Raw genomic sequence first — 14,785 nt, forward strand, 5'->3', positions numbered from 1 at the left:
AAGGAATAAAGTTCTGAGATAAGGTAGATGAGCTTTGAAGACATTATGCTAAGAGAAATAAACCAGACACAAAAAGACACATGCAAAATTCTAATTAAATGAGGTATCTAGGTAAGTTAAATTCATAGATACAGAAATTAGAATAGAGGTTACTGAAGCTGGGATGATGGCTGAGAAAGAAGCATTACTGCTTATAATGGGTATAAAGTTTAGTTTGAGGTGGTGAAAAAGCTTTAGAGACAGTAGCGATGGTTGTACAACAATGTGAATGCATTTAATGCTACTGAATTGGCTGAAGTGGTAAGGAAAAGTGCATAAATGTGGATCTCAAAACACTCGGAGAAAAGACAAGTTATTCAACAAATGGTGTCACTTTGCCATTGGATGGGGGTTGGGTGAAGTGAAGAGGGATCCAATCTCATTCCATATCATAATAAATTTCAGACGTACCAAAGGATGCAGTCAGTATGCATGGTTGATATGTTTATAAAGTTTTGGCATGGGGAAATCCTAAAGCTTTTACAAGAAAGGCACAACACTCATAGCCGTCAGACAAAAGATCCATACATCCGGCTACCTATTAATATACAACTTTTGCACGTATAAATGACCTCTGATAGGAGAATAGTTAAATAAAATATAATGGTGCATATTAAAGTCATCATTTAAAAGGATAAGAATAATGCAAACTATAATCCCAATACAAGACATTAAGTAGAAAAATGCAAGTTTCAGAAAAATATGAACAGTATGATGTCATTTTTGCTTAAGACAAAGAGAAACAGACACCAAATTAAATGTGTAGCTACACATGTGAGGATTTTGATATACAGAAATAGATACAAAGAAACCTTAAACTATTTTTCTTTGTTTTTAGTTTTAATTTTTTAAATTTTCTTAAAATTATGAAAGCATAATAACACATTTTCAGAAGACTTGGAAAATACAGAACAAAGTTACATATAATTCTACTATATATTATAATTATTTTTAAGTAGATAAATTAAGATTTTTAGTTAGAGTTTCAATATCAAAATCTCAAAAGTTAATAGGATGATTAGACAGAAAAGTAGAAGGATATAGTAGACCTGAAAAGCACTATGAGCCAATTCAACATAATTAAATTTATATAATTTTCACACAAAGGCAGGATACAAATTCTATTCAAGTTCCCATAGACTATAAACCAGGAGACACTGGAACATATCCAATGACATAAAACAAGTGCAAAAATTTCATGGTTTAAAGGTATTGAAATCATACAGTCTATTCTTTTATTTTGGAATTATGCTAGAAATCATTATCAAAAGATATTTGAAACTAACCTGCATAGTTTCAAGAGCAACGTGACATTTACCAAGAGAAATCTTTGACTTAGCTATTTGAAAGCCTCAATGAAGTTAAGATAAAAAACACAGAGGCAATTGCAGAGAAGAAAGTATTTAAACGAGAAACTGATAGCAAAATGAGAAATTAATATCAAAGACACTTTAGAAAGCCAATCAATTTGCAAATGTCTATTTTTAAATGATGAAGACACCCTAAACTATTAAAAGTGATAATAGTAATAGGCTATAGAAAGAAAAGAAGAATTCACCTTTTACTCTGTATACATTGGTAATATTTGAAAATTTAAAAACATATATTCATATATAAAACTAGTGACTAGTGAAAGTAAAGCAAAAAAAAGAAAGAAAAAATTAACAACCCTCGGGAAAATTTCATATTAAAGGATTTTATAAGTTCAAATTAACAATAACAAATATTTTAGAAACTTAATAGTATACTAACGCATATATATGGAATTTAGAAAGATGGTAACAATAACCCTGTATACGAGACAGCAAAAGAGACACTGATGTATAGAACAGTCTTTTGGACTCTGTGGGAGAGGGAGAGGGTGGGATGATTTGGGAGAATGGCATTAAAATATATATAATATCATATATGAAACTAGTCGCCAGTCCAGGTTCGATGCACGATACTGGATGCTTGGGGCTGGTGCACTGGGACGACCAGAGGGATGGTATGGGGAGGGAGGAGGGAGGAGGGTTCAGGATGGGGAACACATGTATACCTGTGGCAGATTCATTTTGATATATGGCAAAACCAATACAATATTGTAAAGTTAAATAAAATTAAATTAAAAAAAGAAAAAATAAGAATAATAAAAAAATAGAAAAATAAACAAAAAGCATGAATAAATAAATGTAGACAATAAAACTTCAGTCTCACTGATTAAAGAAATGCAAATTAAAATAAAACATAGATTTTGCACCCATATAAAGCAACTTTTGCACCTTATAAAGCTCTTAACTTGAAGTAGGAAAAAGAATTACTGAACCTGGATATTTTGAAAGTGGAGTCTTTGTTGGATGAGTTGGCTTGTAACCTGGAAACATAAATTTGACTCCATTTACCAGCTATACCAATATAAAATTATGATTTTAATTTTGGTTTTTATTCTTTAAAAATAATTTCTTAAAACAAATAACAACATAGGCTCAGAACTTTGCACTTCTCTTTCTGGGTTTAACCTAAATAAATATTTGCACAAGTACATAAGGATGTATGTGTAAAATGTTCACTACAACTGAGTATTTTATAATGAACATCCTAGTAGTTAATTAATAATAAATCACAAAATGTATGTTTCTTTAAAAAAAATCCAGGTACTACCATATTCCATACTTCTTTTTCACTAAGGATTTCTTGGATCTAAATTAGCAGGTTTAGATCTGACTTAACACCACTAACTCAGATGACCATTATATTTACTACTGTGCGCAAGAATCCCTTAGAAAAAATGGAGTAGTCATCATTGTCAACAAAAGAGTCCAAATGCAGTACTTGGATGCAATCTCAAAAATGACAGAATGATCTCTGTTTGTTTCCAAGGCAAACCATTCAATATCACGGTAATCCAAGTCTATGCCCAGACCAGTAATGCTGAAGAAGCTGAAGTTGAACGGTTCTATGAATAACTACAAGACCTTCTAGAACTAACACCAAAAAAGATGTCCTTTTCATTATAGGGGACTGGAATGTAAAAGTAGGAAGTCAAGAAACACCTGGAGTAACAGGCAGATTTGGCCTTGGAGTACAGAATGAAGCAGGGCAAAGGCTAATAGAGTTCTGCCAAGAGAATGCACAGGTCATAGCAAACACCCTCTTCCAACAACACAAAAGAAGACTACATATGGACATCACCAGATGGTCGACAACGAAATCAGACTGTTTATATTCTTTGCAGCCAAAGATGGAGAAGCTCTATACAGTCAGCAAAAACAAGACTGGGAGCTGACTGTGGCTCAGATCATGAAATCCCTATTGCAAAATTCAGACTTAAATTGAAAAAAGTGGGGAAAACCACTAGACCATTTAGGTATGACCTAAATCAAATCCCTTATGATTATAGAGTGGAAGTGAGAAATGGATTTAAGGGACTAGATCTGATAGACAGAGTGCCTGATGAACTATGGAATGAGGTTCGTGACATTGTACAGGAGACAGGGATCAAGACCATCCCCAAGAAAAAGAAATGCAAAAAAGCAAAACGGCTGACTGAGGAGGCCTTACAAATAGCTGTGAAAAGAAGAGAAGCGAAAAGCAAAGGAGAAAAGGAAAGATATACCCATTTGAATGCAGAGTTCCAAAGAATAGTAAGGAGAGATAAGAAAGCCTTCCTCAGTGATCAATGCAAAGAAATAGAGAAAAACAACAGAATGGGAAAGACTAGAGATCTCTTCAAGTAAATTACAGATAGCAAGGGAACATTTCATACAAGGATGGCTTAACAAAGGACAGAAATGGTAAGGACCTAAAAGAAGCAGAAGATATTAAGAAGAGGTGGCAAGAACACACAGAAGAACTGTACAAAAAAGATCTTCATGAGCCAGGCAATCATGATGGTGTGATCACTCACACTCACCTAGAGCCAGACATCCTGGAATGTGAGGTCAAGTGGGCCTTAGGAAGCATCACTACGAACAAAGCTAGTGGAGGTGATGGAATTCCAGTTGAGCTATTTCAAATCTTGAAAGATGATGCTGTGAAAGTGCTGCACTCAATATGCCAGCAAATATGGAAAACTCAGCAGTGCCCACAGGACTGGAAAAGGTCAGTTTTCATCCCAATGCCAAAGAATGTTCAAACTACCGCACAATTGCACTCATCTCACACGTTAGTAAAGTAATGCTCAAAATTTTCCAAGCCAGGCTTCAGCAATGCATGAACTGTCAACTTCCAGATGTTCAAGCTAGTTTTAGAAAAGGCAGAGGAACCAGAGATCAAATTGCCAACATCTGCTGGATCATCAAAAAATCAAGAGAGTTCCAGAAAAACATCTATTTCTGCTTTATTGACTATGCCAAAGCCTTTGACTGTGTGGATCACAATAAACTATGGAAAATTCTGAAAGAGATGGGAATACCAGACCACCTGACCTGCCTCTTGAGAAATTTGTATGCAGGTCAGGAAGCAACAGTTAGAACTGGACATGGAATAACAGACTGGTTCCAAATAGGAAAAGGAGTACATCAAGGCTGTATATTGTCACCCTGCTTTTTTAACTTCTATGCAGAGTACATCATGAGAAACGCTGGGCTGGAAGAAGCACAAGCTGGAATCAAGATTGCCGGGAGAAATATCAATAACCATCTGTCATATGGTTATTGTGGGCTTCCGTCTATGGGGTTGCACAGAGTCGGACACGACTGAAGCGACTTAGCAGCAGCAGCAGCAGCATATGGTTATTGACACCACCCTTATGGCAGAAAGTGAAGAACTAAAGAGCCTCTCTTGATGAAAGTGAAAGAGGAGAGTGAAAAAGTTGGCTTAAAGCTCAACATTCAGAAAACTAATATCATGGCATCCAGTCCCATCGCTTCCTGGCAAATAGATGGGGAAACAGTGGAAACAGTGGCTGACTTTATTTTTATTTTGGCTCCAACATCTCTGCAGCTGGTGATTGCAGCCATTAAATTAAAAGATGTTTACTCCTTGGAAGGAAAGTTATGCCAAACCTAGATAGTTTATTGAAAAGCAGAGACATTACTTTGTTAACAAAGGTCCGACTAGTCAAGGCTATGGCTTTTCCAGTAGTCATGTATGGATGTGAGAATTGGACTGCGAAGAAAGCTGAGCACCGAAGAACTGATGCTTTTGAACTGTGGTGTTGGAGAAGAGTCTTGAGAGTCCCTTGGACTGCAAGGAGATCCAACCAGTCCATCCTAAAGGAGATCAGTCCTGGGTGTTCTTTGGAAGGACTGATGTTGAAGCTGAAACTCCAATACTTTGGCTACCTGATGTGAAGAGTTGACTCATTGGAAAAGACCCTGATGCTGGGAAAGATTGAAGGCAGGAGGAGAAGAGGACGACAGAGTATGAGATGGTTGGATGGCATCATTGACTCGATGGATATGGGTTTGGGTGGACTCCGGGAGTTGGTGATGGACAGGGATGCCTGGCGTGCTGCAGTTCATGGGGTCGCAAAGAGTTGGACACGACTGAGTGTCTGAACTGACTAACACCATTATATATTGCTAGTGATCCTTTGTTGGATTCTTTCTCTAACTGAGGATAAAAAATGACTGACAATTCTATAATGAGAGTTTATTTTTTATTAATAGAGGAAAGATCCCTGTAGTCTTTTCATATGCTTTTTCTCACAAAATATTCACCTCTTCTTCAAACAGTAAACTGTATCAGTGTTTTAAAAATCCTTGATTATTGTTCAGTTTCTTTGATCACGTTTGACTCTTTGCCACTCTGTAGACAGCAGCATGCCAGACCCCCCTGTTCTTCACTGTCTCCTGGAGTTTGCTCAGATTCATGTTCATTGAATCAGTGATGCCATTCAACCATCTCATCCTCTGTCATCCATTTCCCCTCCTGCCTTCAATCTTTCCCAGCTCAGGGTCTTTCCCAATGAGTCAGATCTTCAAATCAGGTGGCCAAAGTATTGGAGTATCAGCTTCAGCATCAACAGCATCAGTCCTTCCAATGAATATTCATGGTTGATTTCCTTTAGAATGGACTAGTTTGATCTCCTTGCTGCCCAAGAGACTCCAAGAGTCCTCCCAGAACCACAATTGAAAAGCATCAGTTCTTCAGCATTCAACTTTCTTTATGGTCCAAATCTTACATCTATACATGGCTACTGGAAAACCATAACTTTGACTACATGCACCTTTGTTGGCAAAGGGATGTCTCTGATTTTTAATACACTGTCTAGGCTTGTCATAGCTTTTCTTTCAAGGAGCAGGCATCTTAACTTCATGGCTGCAGTCACTGTCCACAGTGATTTTGGAACTGAAGAAAATAAAATCTGTCACTGCTTCTACTTTTATCCCTTCTATTTGCCATGAAGTGGGGAGACCAGATGCCATGATCTTAAGTTTTTTCAGTGTTGAGTTTTAAGCCAGCTTTTTCAGTCTCCTCTTTCAATTTCATCAAAAGGCTCTTTAGTTCCTCTTCACTTTCTGCCATTAGAGTGGTATCATCTGCATACCTGAGGTTGTTGATACTTTTCTCAGCAATCTCGATCCCAGCTTGTGATTCATCCAGCCTAGCATTTTGCATGATGTGATCTGCATAGAAGTTAAATAAGCAGGGCAACAATACCTAGCCCTGATGTACTCCTTTCCCAATTTTGAACCAGTCTGTTGTTCCATGTCCAGTTCAAACTGTTGCTTCTTGCTCTGCATACAGGTTTCTCAGGAGGCAGGTAAGCTGGTCTGGTGTTCCTATCTCTTTAAGAATTTTCCAGTTTGTTGTGATCCACACATCAAAGACTTTAGCATAGTCAGTGAACCAGTAGATGCTTTTCTGGAATTCCCTTGCTCTGTATGATCCAACGGATGTTGGCAATTTGATCTCTGGTTTGTCTGCCTTTTCTAAACCCAGTTTTTACATCTGGAAGTTTTCATTTAACATACTGCTGAAGCCTAGCTTGAAGGATTTTGAATATTACCTTACTAGCATGTGAAATGAGCACCCTTGTACGATGGTTTGAACGTTCGTGGCATCGTCCTTCTTTAGGATTGAAACGAAAACTGACCTTTGCCAGTCCTGTGGCCACTGATGAGTTTTCCAAATTTGCTGACATATTGAGGGAAGCACTTTAACAGTCACATCTTTTAGAACTTTAAATGGCTCAGCTGGAATTCCATCACCTCCATTAGGTTTGTTCATACAATGCTTCTTGAAGCCCACTTGACTTCACATCCCAGGATGTCTGGCTCTAGGTGAGTCACCACACGATTGTGGTCGTTCAGGTCATTAAGACCTTTGTCTGTACAGTTCTTCTCTGTATTCTTGCTCCCTCTTCTTCATCTCTTCTGCTTCTGTTAGCTCCCTGTCATTTCTGTCCTTTGTTGTCTGCATCCTTGCAGAATATGTTCCCTTGATATCTCCAATATTCGTGAAGAGATCTCTAGTCTTTCCCATTCTATTGCTTCCCTCTTTCTTTGCACTGTTCATTTAAGAAGGCCTTCTTATCTCTCCTTGCTATTCTCTGGAACTCTGCATTGGATACCTTTTCTCCCTTGCCTTTAGCTTCTCTTCTTTTCATGGCTATTTGTAAAGCCTCCTCAGACAATTATTTTGCCATCTTGTATTGCTTTTTCTTCTTATGAAATGTTTATGGTCAACTTTTAAAAAGGTGTATTGACAAGCACTGTATACCTCAGTGCATAGTCTCACTAAGCATATGAGTAAACATGGGTGGGACAGTGAGTACAGATTTAATATGCAATATTTACATATATAATATAATACATAAAATATTTACATAAAATATATATGTATATAATTTATATATAAAATTTTATAATTTATATAGTTCAGTTCAGTCGCTCAGTCGTATCTGACTCTTTGCAACCCCATGAATCACAGCATGCCAGGCCTCCCTGTCCATCACCAACTCCTGGAGTTCACTCAGACTCAGGTCCATCAAGTCAGTGATGCCATCCAGCCATCTCATCCTCTGTCGTCCCCTTCTCCTCCTGCCCCCAATCCCTCCCAGCATCAGAGTCTTTTCCAATGAGTCAACTCTTCGCATGAGGTGGCCAAAGTACTGGAGTTTCAGCTTTAGCATCATTCCTTCCAAAGAACACCCAGGGCTGATCTCCTTCAGAATGGACTGGTTGGATCTCCTTGCAGTCCAAGGGACTCTCAAGACTCTTCTCCAACACCACAGTTCAAAAGCATCAATTCTTCGGTGCTCAGCCTTCTTCACAGTCCAACTCTCACATCCATACATGACCACAGGAAAAACCATAACCTTGACTAGATGGACCTTTGTTGGCAAAGTAATGTCTCTGCTTTTGAATATGCTATCTAGGTTGGTCATAACTTTCCTTCCAAGGAGTAAGCGTCTTTTAATTTCAGGGCTGCAAGTCACCATCTGCAGTGATTTTGGAGCCCCCAAAAAATAAAGTCTGACACTGTTTCCACTGTTTCCCCATCTATTTGCCATGAAGTGATGGGACCGGATGCCATGATCTTCATTTTCTGAATGTTGAGCTTTAAGCCAACTTTTTCACTCTCCTCTTTCACTTTCATCAAGAGGCTTTTTAGTTCCTCTTCACTTTCTGCCATAAGGGTGGTGTCATCTGCATATGGAGAAGGCAATGGCACCCTATTCCAGTACTGTTGCCCGGAAAATCCCATGGATGGAGGAGCCTGGTAGGCTGCAGTCCATGGGGTCGCTAAGAGTCAGACACGACTGAGCGACTTCACTTTCACTTTCCACTTTCATGCATTGGAGAAGGAAATGGCAACCCACTCCAGTGTTCTTGCTTGGAGAATCCCATGGACGGAGAAGCCTGGTAGGCTGCAGTCCATGGGGTCGCACAGAGTCGGACACGACTGAAGTGACTTAGCAGCAGCAGCATCTGCATATCTGAGGTTATTGATATTTCTCCTGGAAATCTTGATTCCAGCTTGTGTTTCTTCCAGCCCAGCACTTCTCATGATGTACTCTGCATATAAGTTAAATAAGCAGGGTGACAATATACAACCTTGACGTACTCCTTTTCCTATTTGGAACCAGTCTGTTGTTCCATGTCCAGTTCTAAATAAATAAATATATTTATATATAAATATATGAGATATACATATATATCTCATCCATCAGAAAAATATATTTTTCCCCACAAAACTTCATAGCACTCACCAAAGTACTCAAAGAGGCTACTGGGTACCAGGTTTACAGGAATTACAAAAAGGAGTTCTAATTACCATGTTAACATGAATAATGCCCCTCAATACTCTAAACTATTTGGACAATAGGAAACACATTAGAAGCCAGTAAGTGGCATTTGTTTGTGCCAACAGACAACAGGAAACTAGAACCCACAGAAATGATGTTATTTGAGCAGAGCCAGCTAGGACCCTGAGAGCACCTGCCCAGACTAACCCTCTTCCAAGTGTTCCTCTTGTCTCTAGCTTCTGATGCAACTAAATAGAAGCAGCCAGATAAAGCAACCCCGAAATTAGGAAGACAATTTCTTTCACCATATCAAATAGTCTCTTAAGTCTTAGGAAGAGCAGCTGACAAATAGTCCCTGCCAGAAATCCTCCAGGTCATTTCAGTAAGGACTTTTCCTGTTTTTCAGTTGTTAAGAAATTTACTTTCTGTTGCAAAATAAAAATGCCCAGTAAACAGAAAAATAATAATTGTATGAGGTGGGAATGATGGGGGTGGTAGAAATACTGGTATTATTCTGGTGACAGCAGAAATTACCCACTTTTATGAAAAGAAGTGAGTGCAGTCTGGAAAATGAAACACAGTCTTGGATCTGGAAAATATTCTCTAAATGTGATGCTGGAAGTCACACAAGCTGCCTTTAAACAGCTTTATAAAAGCCAGGCACTGTGCTACAGGGTTTAAATGGGCCTATTTTAACTTTGCTTCACCCAGTGAGGAAAGCACAAACCTTTACATGGAAGGAAGCATATGTAAAGCTTACATAACTTGCCCAAGTTTACGTACCTGTTGATATCTGCAGACCTCAACAAATACTTTTAGAATCACTAAGTATAACTAAATGGCTGTAAATATGTTCTTCCTTTTTATTACTGAAAATGATGAATGAGTGTAAATCGTATGAATTTAAAGAATTTTTTGTAAAATATAAGCAAGAAGATACTAAATCTGAATGGCTCAAAATTGTGAGCTTTGTATTGAGAGAAATCACCACTGAAAAAGAAATAATGTAGGGCCAACTACTTGAGATTACTGCTTTCATTTCATTTATATGAATTATGCCTCTCATTCTTTTCTTGACTTCAATAGATAAAAATTCTCATGCTTCAGTTTACTTTGAAAGATGGTTCCCCATTTATTTTTATACATAAAAATACTGAACAAGAGAAATACATACTCCTGTGTTATTTGAAACAGAACGTGCTAAGACTCCATAAAGCATACCAAATCACAATAGAATTCTATGTAAATTCTGACATACATCTGCCATGGAAATGGGTACAAGACAGAGTTAAATACTAAGATTTTTTTCAATTATTATCAATTTTTCAATTAGTCTTAAAAACTAAAAGACAAAATTAGAAAAAGCAAAAAAACACTTGTACCTTTAATACAGGTTGGCATCTCAGGTTCCCAAGTATCATTACCACCACAGAACACTAGGTTGCTGCCATTCAGGTAAAAACCCTGGAGGCATTCAAACACCACCACTGATTGGTACGAAAATTTTTCTCTACTTCCTGACACCATTATTCCATGTTCAAGAAATGGTCGTTGACATTTGACAACTGAAAAATGGAGAAATTCCAGAATTAATAAAAAGCTGCTTTCACACAGGACCTGAAAAACTAGTGCAAAGTGGGAAGAAAGAGGCCAGGAATAAAAAGCAAGATGCTAACTGGAAAAAAAAAAAAAAAAAGACTTCATTTGTGCATTTGAATTCCAGGGAAACAGATTTAGAAAAACAATATTTTTCCACGTAGAAGAAACTGTTGTTATAGTTTATTGGCTTCCTACAATTTTTGTATGTTGATCCTATATTTTTCGATCTTGCTAACACATCAGTTTTTGATACAATCATGTTGTAAGTGAATACGGACTATTTTATTTCTTTCTCTCCAATGTAGTTGTTCAGTCATTCAGTTGTGTCCAACTCTTTGTGACCCCATGGACAGCATGGACTTCCCTTTGTTAAGAAGTTCTATATTCAGTAAGGATCTTGTTTATAATATTCTTTCAAATTTTTTGTCTGCCTTTGGTATCAGTGTAAAGTCCCCATGAAATGAGTTGAGAAGCACTTGTTTCTCATATTTCTTGAAGAGTTTGTGTAGAGGTGCTATTATTTATTCCTGCAGTGTATGGTAAATTCCCCAAGAAGGCCATCTCTCAGATCAAGGAGGTCTCAGTTCTCATTGTGGGAAGGTTTTTAAATACAAATTATATTTCCTTAATAGATATAAGACTATTCAGGCTACCTACATCTTTGTGTGGAGATATTTTGGTATATTTTTCTTCAAGTTCAGTTCAGTCGCTCAGTCGTGTCTGACTCTTTGCGACCCCATGAACCGCAGCATGCCAGGCCTCCCTGTCCATCACCAACTCCCAGAGTTTACTCAGACTCACATCCATTGAGTCAATGATGCCATCCAGCCATCTCATCCTCTGTCGTCCCCTTCTCCTCCTGCCCTCAATCTTTCCCAGCATCAGGGTCTTTTCCAATGAGTCAACTCTTCGCATCAGGTGGCCAAAGTACTGGAGTTTCAGCTTCAACATCAGTCCTTTCAATGAACACCCAGGACTGATCTCCTTTAGGGTGGATTACTTGGATCTCTTTGCAGTCCAAGGGGCTCTTAAGACTCTTCTCCAACACCACAGTTCAAAAGCAGCAATTCTTCGGCACACAGCTTTCTTTATAGTCCAACTCTCACATCCATACATGACCACTGGAAAAACTATAGCCTTGACTAGACAGATCTTTGTTGGCAAAGTAATGTCTCTGCTTTTTAATATGCTGTCTAGGTTGGTTATAACTTTCCTTCCAAGGAGTAAGTGTCTTTTAGTTTCATGGCTGCAATCACCATCTGCAGTGATTTTGGAGCCCAGAAAAATAAAATCAGCCACTGTTTCCACTGTTTCCCCATCTATTTGTCATGAAGTGATGGGACCAGATACCATGATCTTAGTTTTCTGAATGTTGAGCTTTAAGCCAACTTTTTCACTCTCCACTTTCACTTTCATCAAGAGGCTCTTTAGTTCTTCACTTTCTGCCATAAGGGTGGTGTCATCTGCATATCTGAAGTTATTGATATTTCTCCCGGCAATCTTGATTCCACTTTGTGCTTCATCCAGCCCAGCATTTGTCATGACGTACTCTGCATAGAAGTTAAATAAGCAAGGTGACAATATACAGCCTTGACATACTCCTTTTCCTATTTGGAACCAGTCTGTTGTTCCATGTCCAGTTCTAACTATTGCTTCCTGACCTGCATACAGGTTTCTCAGGATGCAGGTCAGGTGGTCTGGTATTCCCATCTCTTTCAGAATTTTCCACAGTTTATTGTGATCCACACAGTCAAAGGCTTTGGCATAGTCGATAAAGCAGAAATAGATATTTTTCTGGAACTCTCTTGCTTTTTCCATGATCCAGCAGATGTTGGCAATTTGATCTCTGGTTCCTCTGCCTTTTCTAAAACCAGCTTGAACATCTGGAAGTTCACAGTTCACGTATTTCTGAAGCCTGGCTTGGAGAATTTTAAGCATTTCTTTACTAGCGTGTGAGATGAGTGCAATTGTGTGGTAGTTTGAGCATTCTTTGGCATTGCCTTTCTTTGGGATTGGAATGAAAACCGATCTTTTCCAGTCCTGTGGCCACTGCTGAGTTTTCCATTTTTGCTGGCATATTGAATGCAGCACCTTCACAGTGTCATCTTTCAGGATTTGAAGTAGCTCAACTGGAATTCCATCACCTCCACTAGCTTTGTTCGTAGTGATGCTTCCTAAGGCCCACTTGACTTCACATTCCAGGATGTCTGGCTCTAGGTGAGTGATCACACCATCATCATTATCTGGGTCATGAAGATCTTTTTTGTACAGTTCTTCTGTGTATTCTTTCTGTCCTTTATCGAGCCCATCTTTGCATGAAATGTTCCCTTGGTATCTCTAATTTTCTTAAAGAGATCTCTACTCTTTCCTATTCTATTTTTTCCCTCTATTTCTTTGCATTGATCGCTGAGGAAGGCTTTCTTATCTCTCCTTGCTATTCGTTGGAACTCTGCATTCAAAAGGGTATATCTTTCCTTTTCTCCTCTGCTTTTCACTTCCCTTCTTTTCACAGCTATTTGTAAGGCCTCCTCAGACAGACATTTTGTTTTGCATTTCTTTTTCTTGGGGATGGTATTGATCCCTGTCTCCTGTACAATGTCATGAACCTCCATCCATAGTTCATCAGGCACTCTGTCTATCAGATCTAGTCCCTTAAATCTATTTCTAACTCCACTGTATAGTCATAAGGGATTTGATTTAGGTCATACCTAAATGGTCTAGTGGTTTTCCCCACTTTCTTCTATTTAAGTCTGAATTTTGCAATAAGAAGTTCATGATCTGAGCCACAGTCAGCTCCTGGTCTTGTTTTTGCTGACTGTACAGAGCTTCTCCATCTTTGGCTGCAAAGAATATAATCAATCTGATTTTGGTGTTGACCATCTGGTGATGTCCACGTGTAGAGTCTTCTCTTGTGTTGTTGGAAGAGGGTGTTTGCTATGACCAGTGCGTTCTCTTGTCAGAACTCTATTATCCTTTGCCCTGCTTCATTCTGTACTCCAAGGCCAAATTTGCCTGTTACTCCAAGTGTTTCTTGACTTCCTACTTTTGCATTCCAGTCCCCTATAATGAAAAGGACATCTTTTTGGGGTGTTAGTTCTAGAAGGTCTTTCAGGTCTCCATAGAACTGTTCAACTTCAGCTTCTTAAGCATTACTGGTTGGGGCATAAACTTGAATTACAGTGATATTGAATGGTTTGCCTTGGAAACGAACAGAGATCATCTGTCATTTCTGAGATTGCATCCAAGTACTGCATTTCGGACTCTTTTGTTGATTATGATGGCTACTCCATTTCTTCTAAGGGATTCCTGCCCACAGTCATAGATATAATGGTCATCTGAGTTAAATTCACCCATCCCAGTCCATCCTAGTTCACTGATTCCTAGAATGTCGACGTTCACTCTTGCCATCTCCTGTTTGACTACTTGCAATTTGCCTTGATTCATGGACCTAATATTCCAGGTTCCTATGCAATATTGCTCTTTACAGCATGGAATGTTGCTTCTATCACCAGTCCCATTCACAACTGGGTGTTGTTTTTGCTTTGGCTCCATCCCTTCATTCTTTCTGGAGTTATTTCTCCACTGATCTCCAGTAGCATATTGGGCACCTACAGAGTTGGGGAGTTCATCTTTCTTTGTCCTATCTTTTTGCCTTTTCATACTGTTCATAGGGTTCTCAAGGCAAGGATACTGAAGTGGTTTGTTTTTTGTTTTTTCAAAGGAATTTTGAAAACTTTTCTTCAAAGCAATTTGTTAATTTCATTTGCTGTCAAATTTATAAGCATAAATTTGTTTAATTACAACTATCATCATCATCATATTCTTTAATCATCCCTTTAAATGTCTGTATAATATATTAGCAATGTCTTCTTTTTTATTCTTTGTAAAAGTTTATTTTTAATTTTTAAACAGCTTTTAAAGGGAACATTCCATTTATGGTTATTACAAAATAGCGACTATGCTCCTCATGTC

General features: G+C 38.3%; 1 protein-coding gene across 1 annotated transcript in view; it reads right to left on the bottom strand.

The window, feature by feature from the left end:
• The window catches only part of LOC129653434 (membrane cofactor protein-like), a 48,032-nt gene that overhangs the window by 3,706 nt on the left and 29,541 nt on the right, over positions 1-14,785 (bottom strand). The window contains exons 6-7 of the mRNA XM_055583133.1: positions 10,597-10,779; positions 2,345-2,392 (exon numbers count right to left, since the gene is read on the bottom strand). Coding sequence (XP_055439108.1) covers positions 2,345-2,392; positions 10,597-10,779 — 231 coding nt within the window. The remainder of the gene's footprint in view (positions 1-2,344; positions 2,393-10,596; positions 10,780-14,785) is intronic.

The sequence above is a fragment of the Bubalus kerabau genome, chromosome 5, assembly GCF_029407905.1.
Source record: "Bubalus kerabau isolate K-KA32 ecotype Philippines breed swamp buffalo chromosome 5, PCC_UOA_SB_1v2, whole genome shotgun sequence".
NCBI lineage: Eukaryota > Metazoa > Chordata > Mammalia > Artiodactyla > Bovidae > Bubalus > Bubalus kerabau.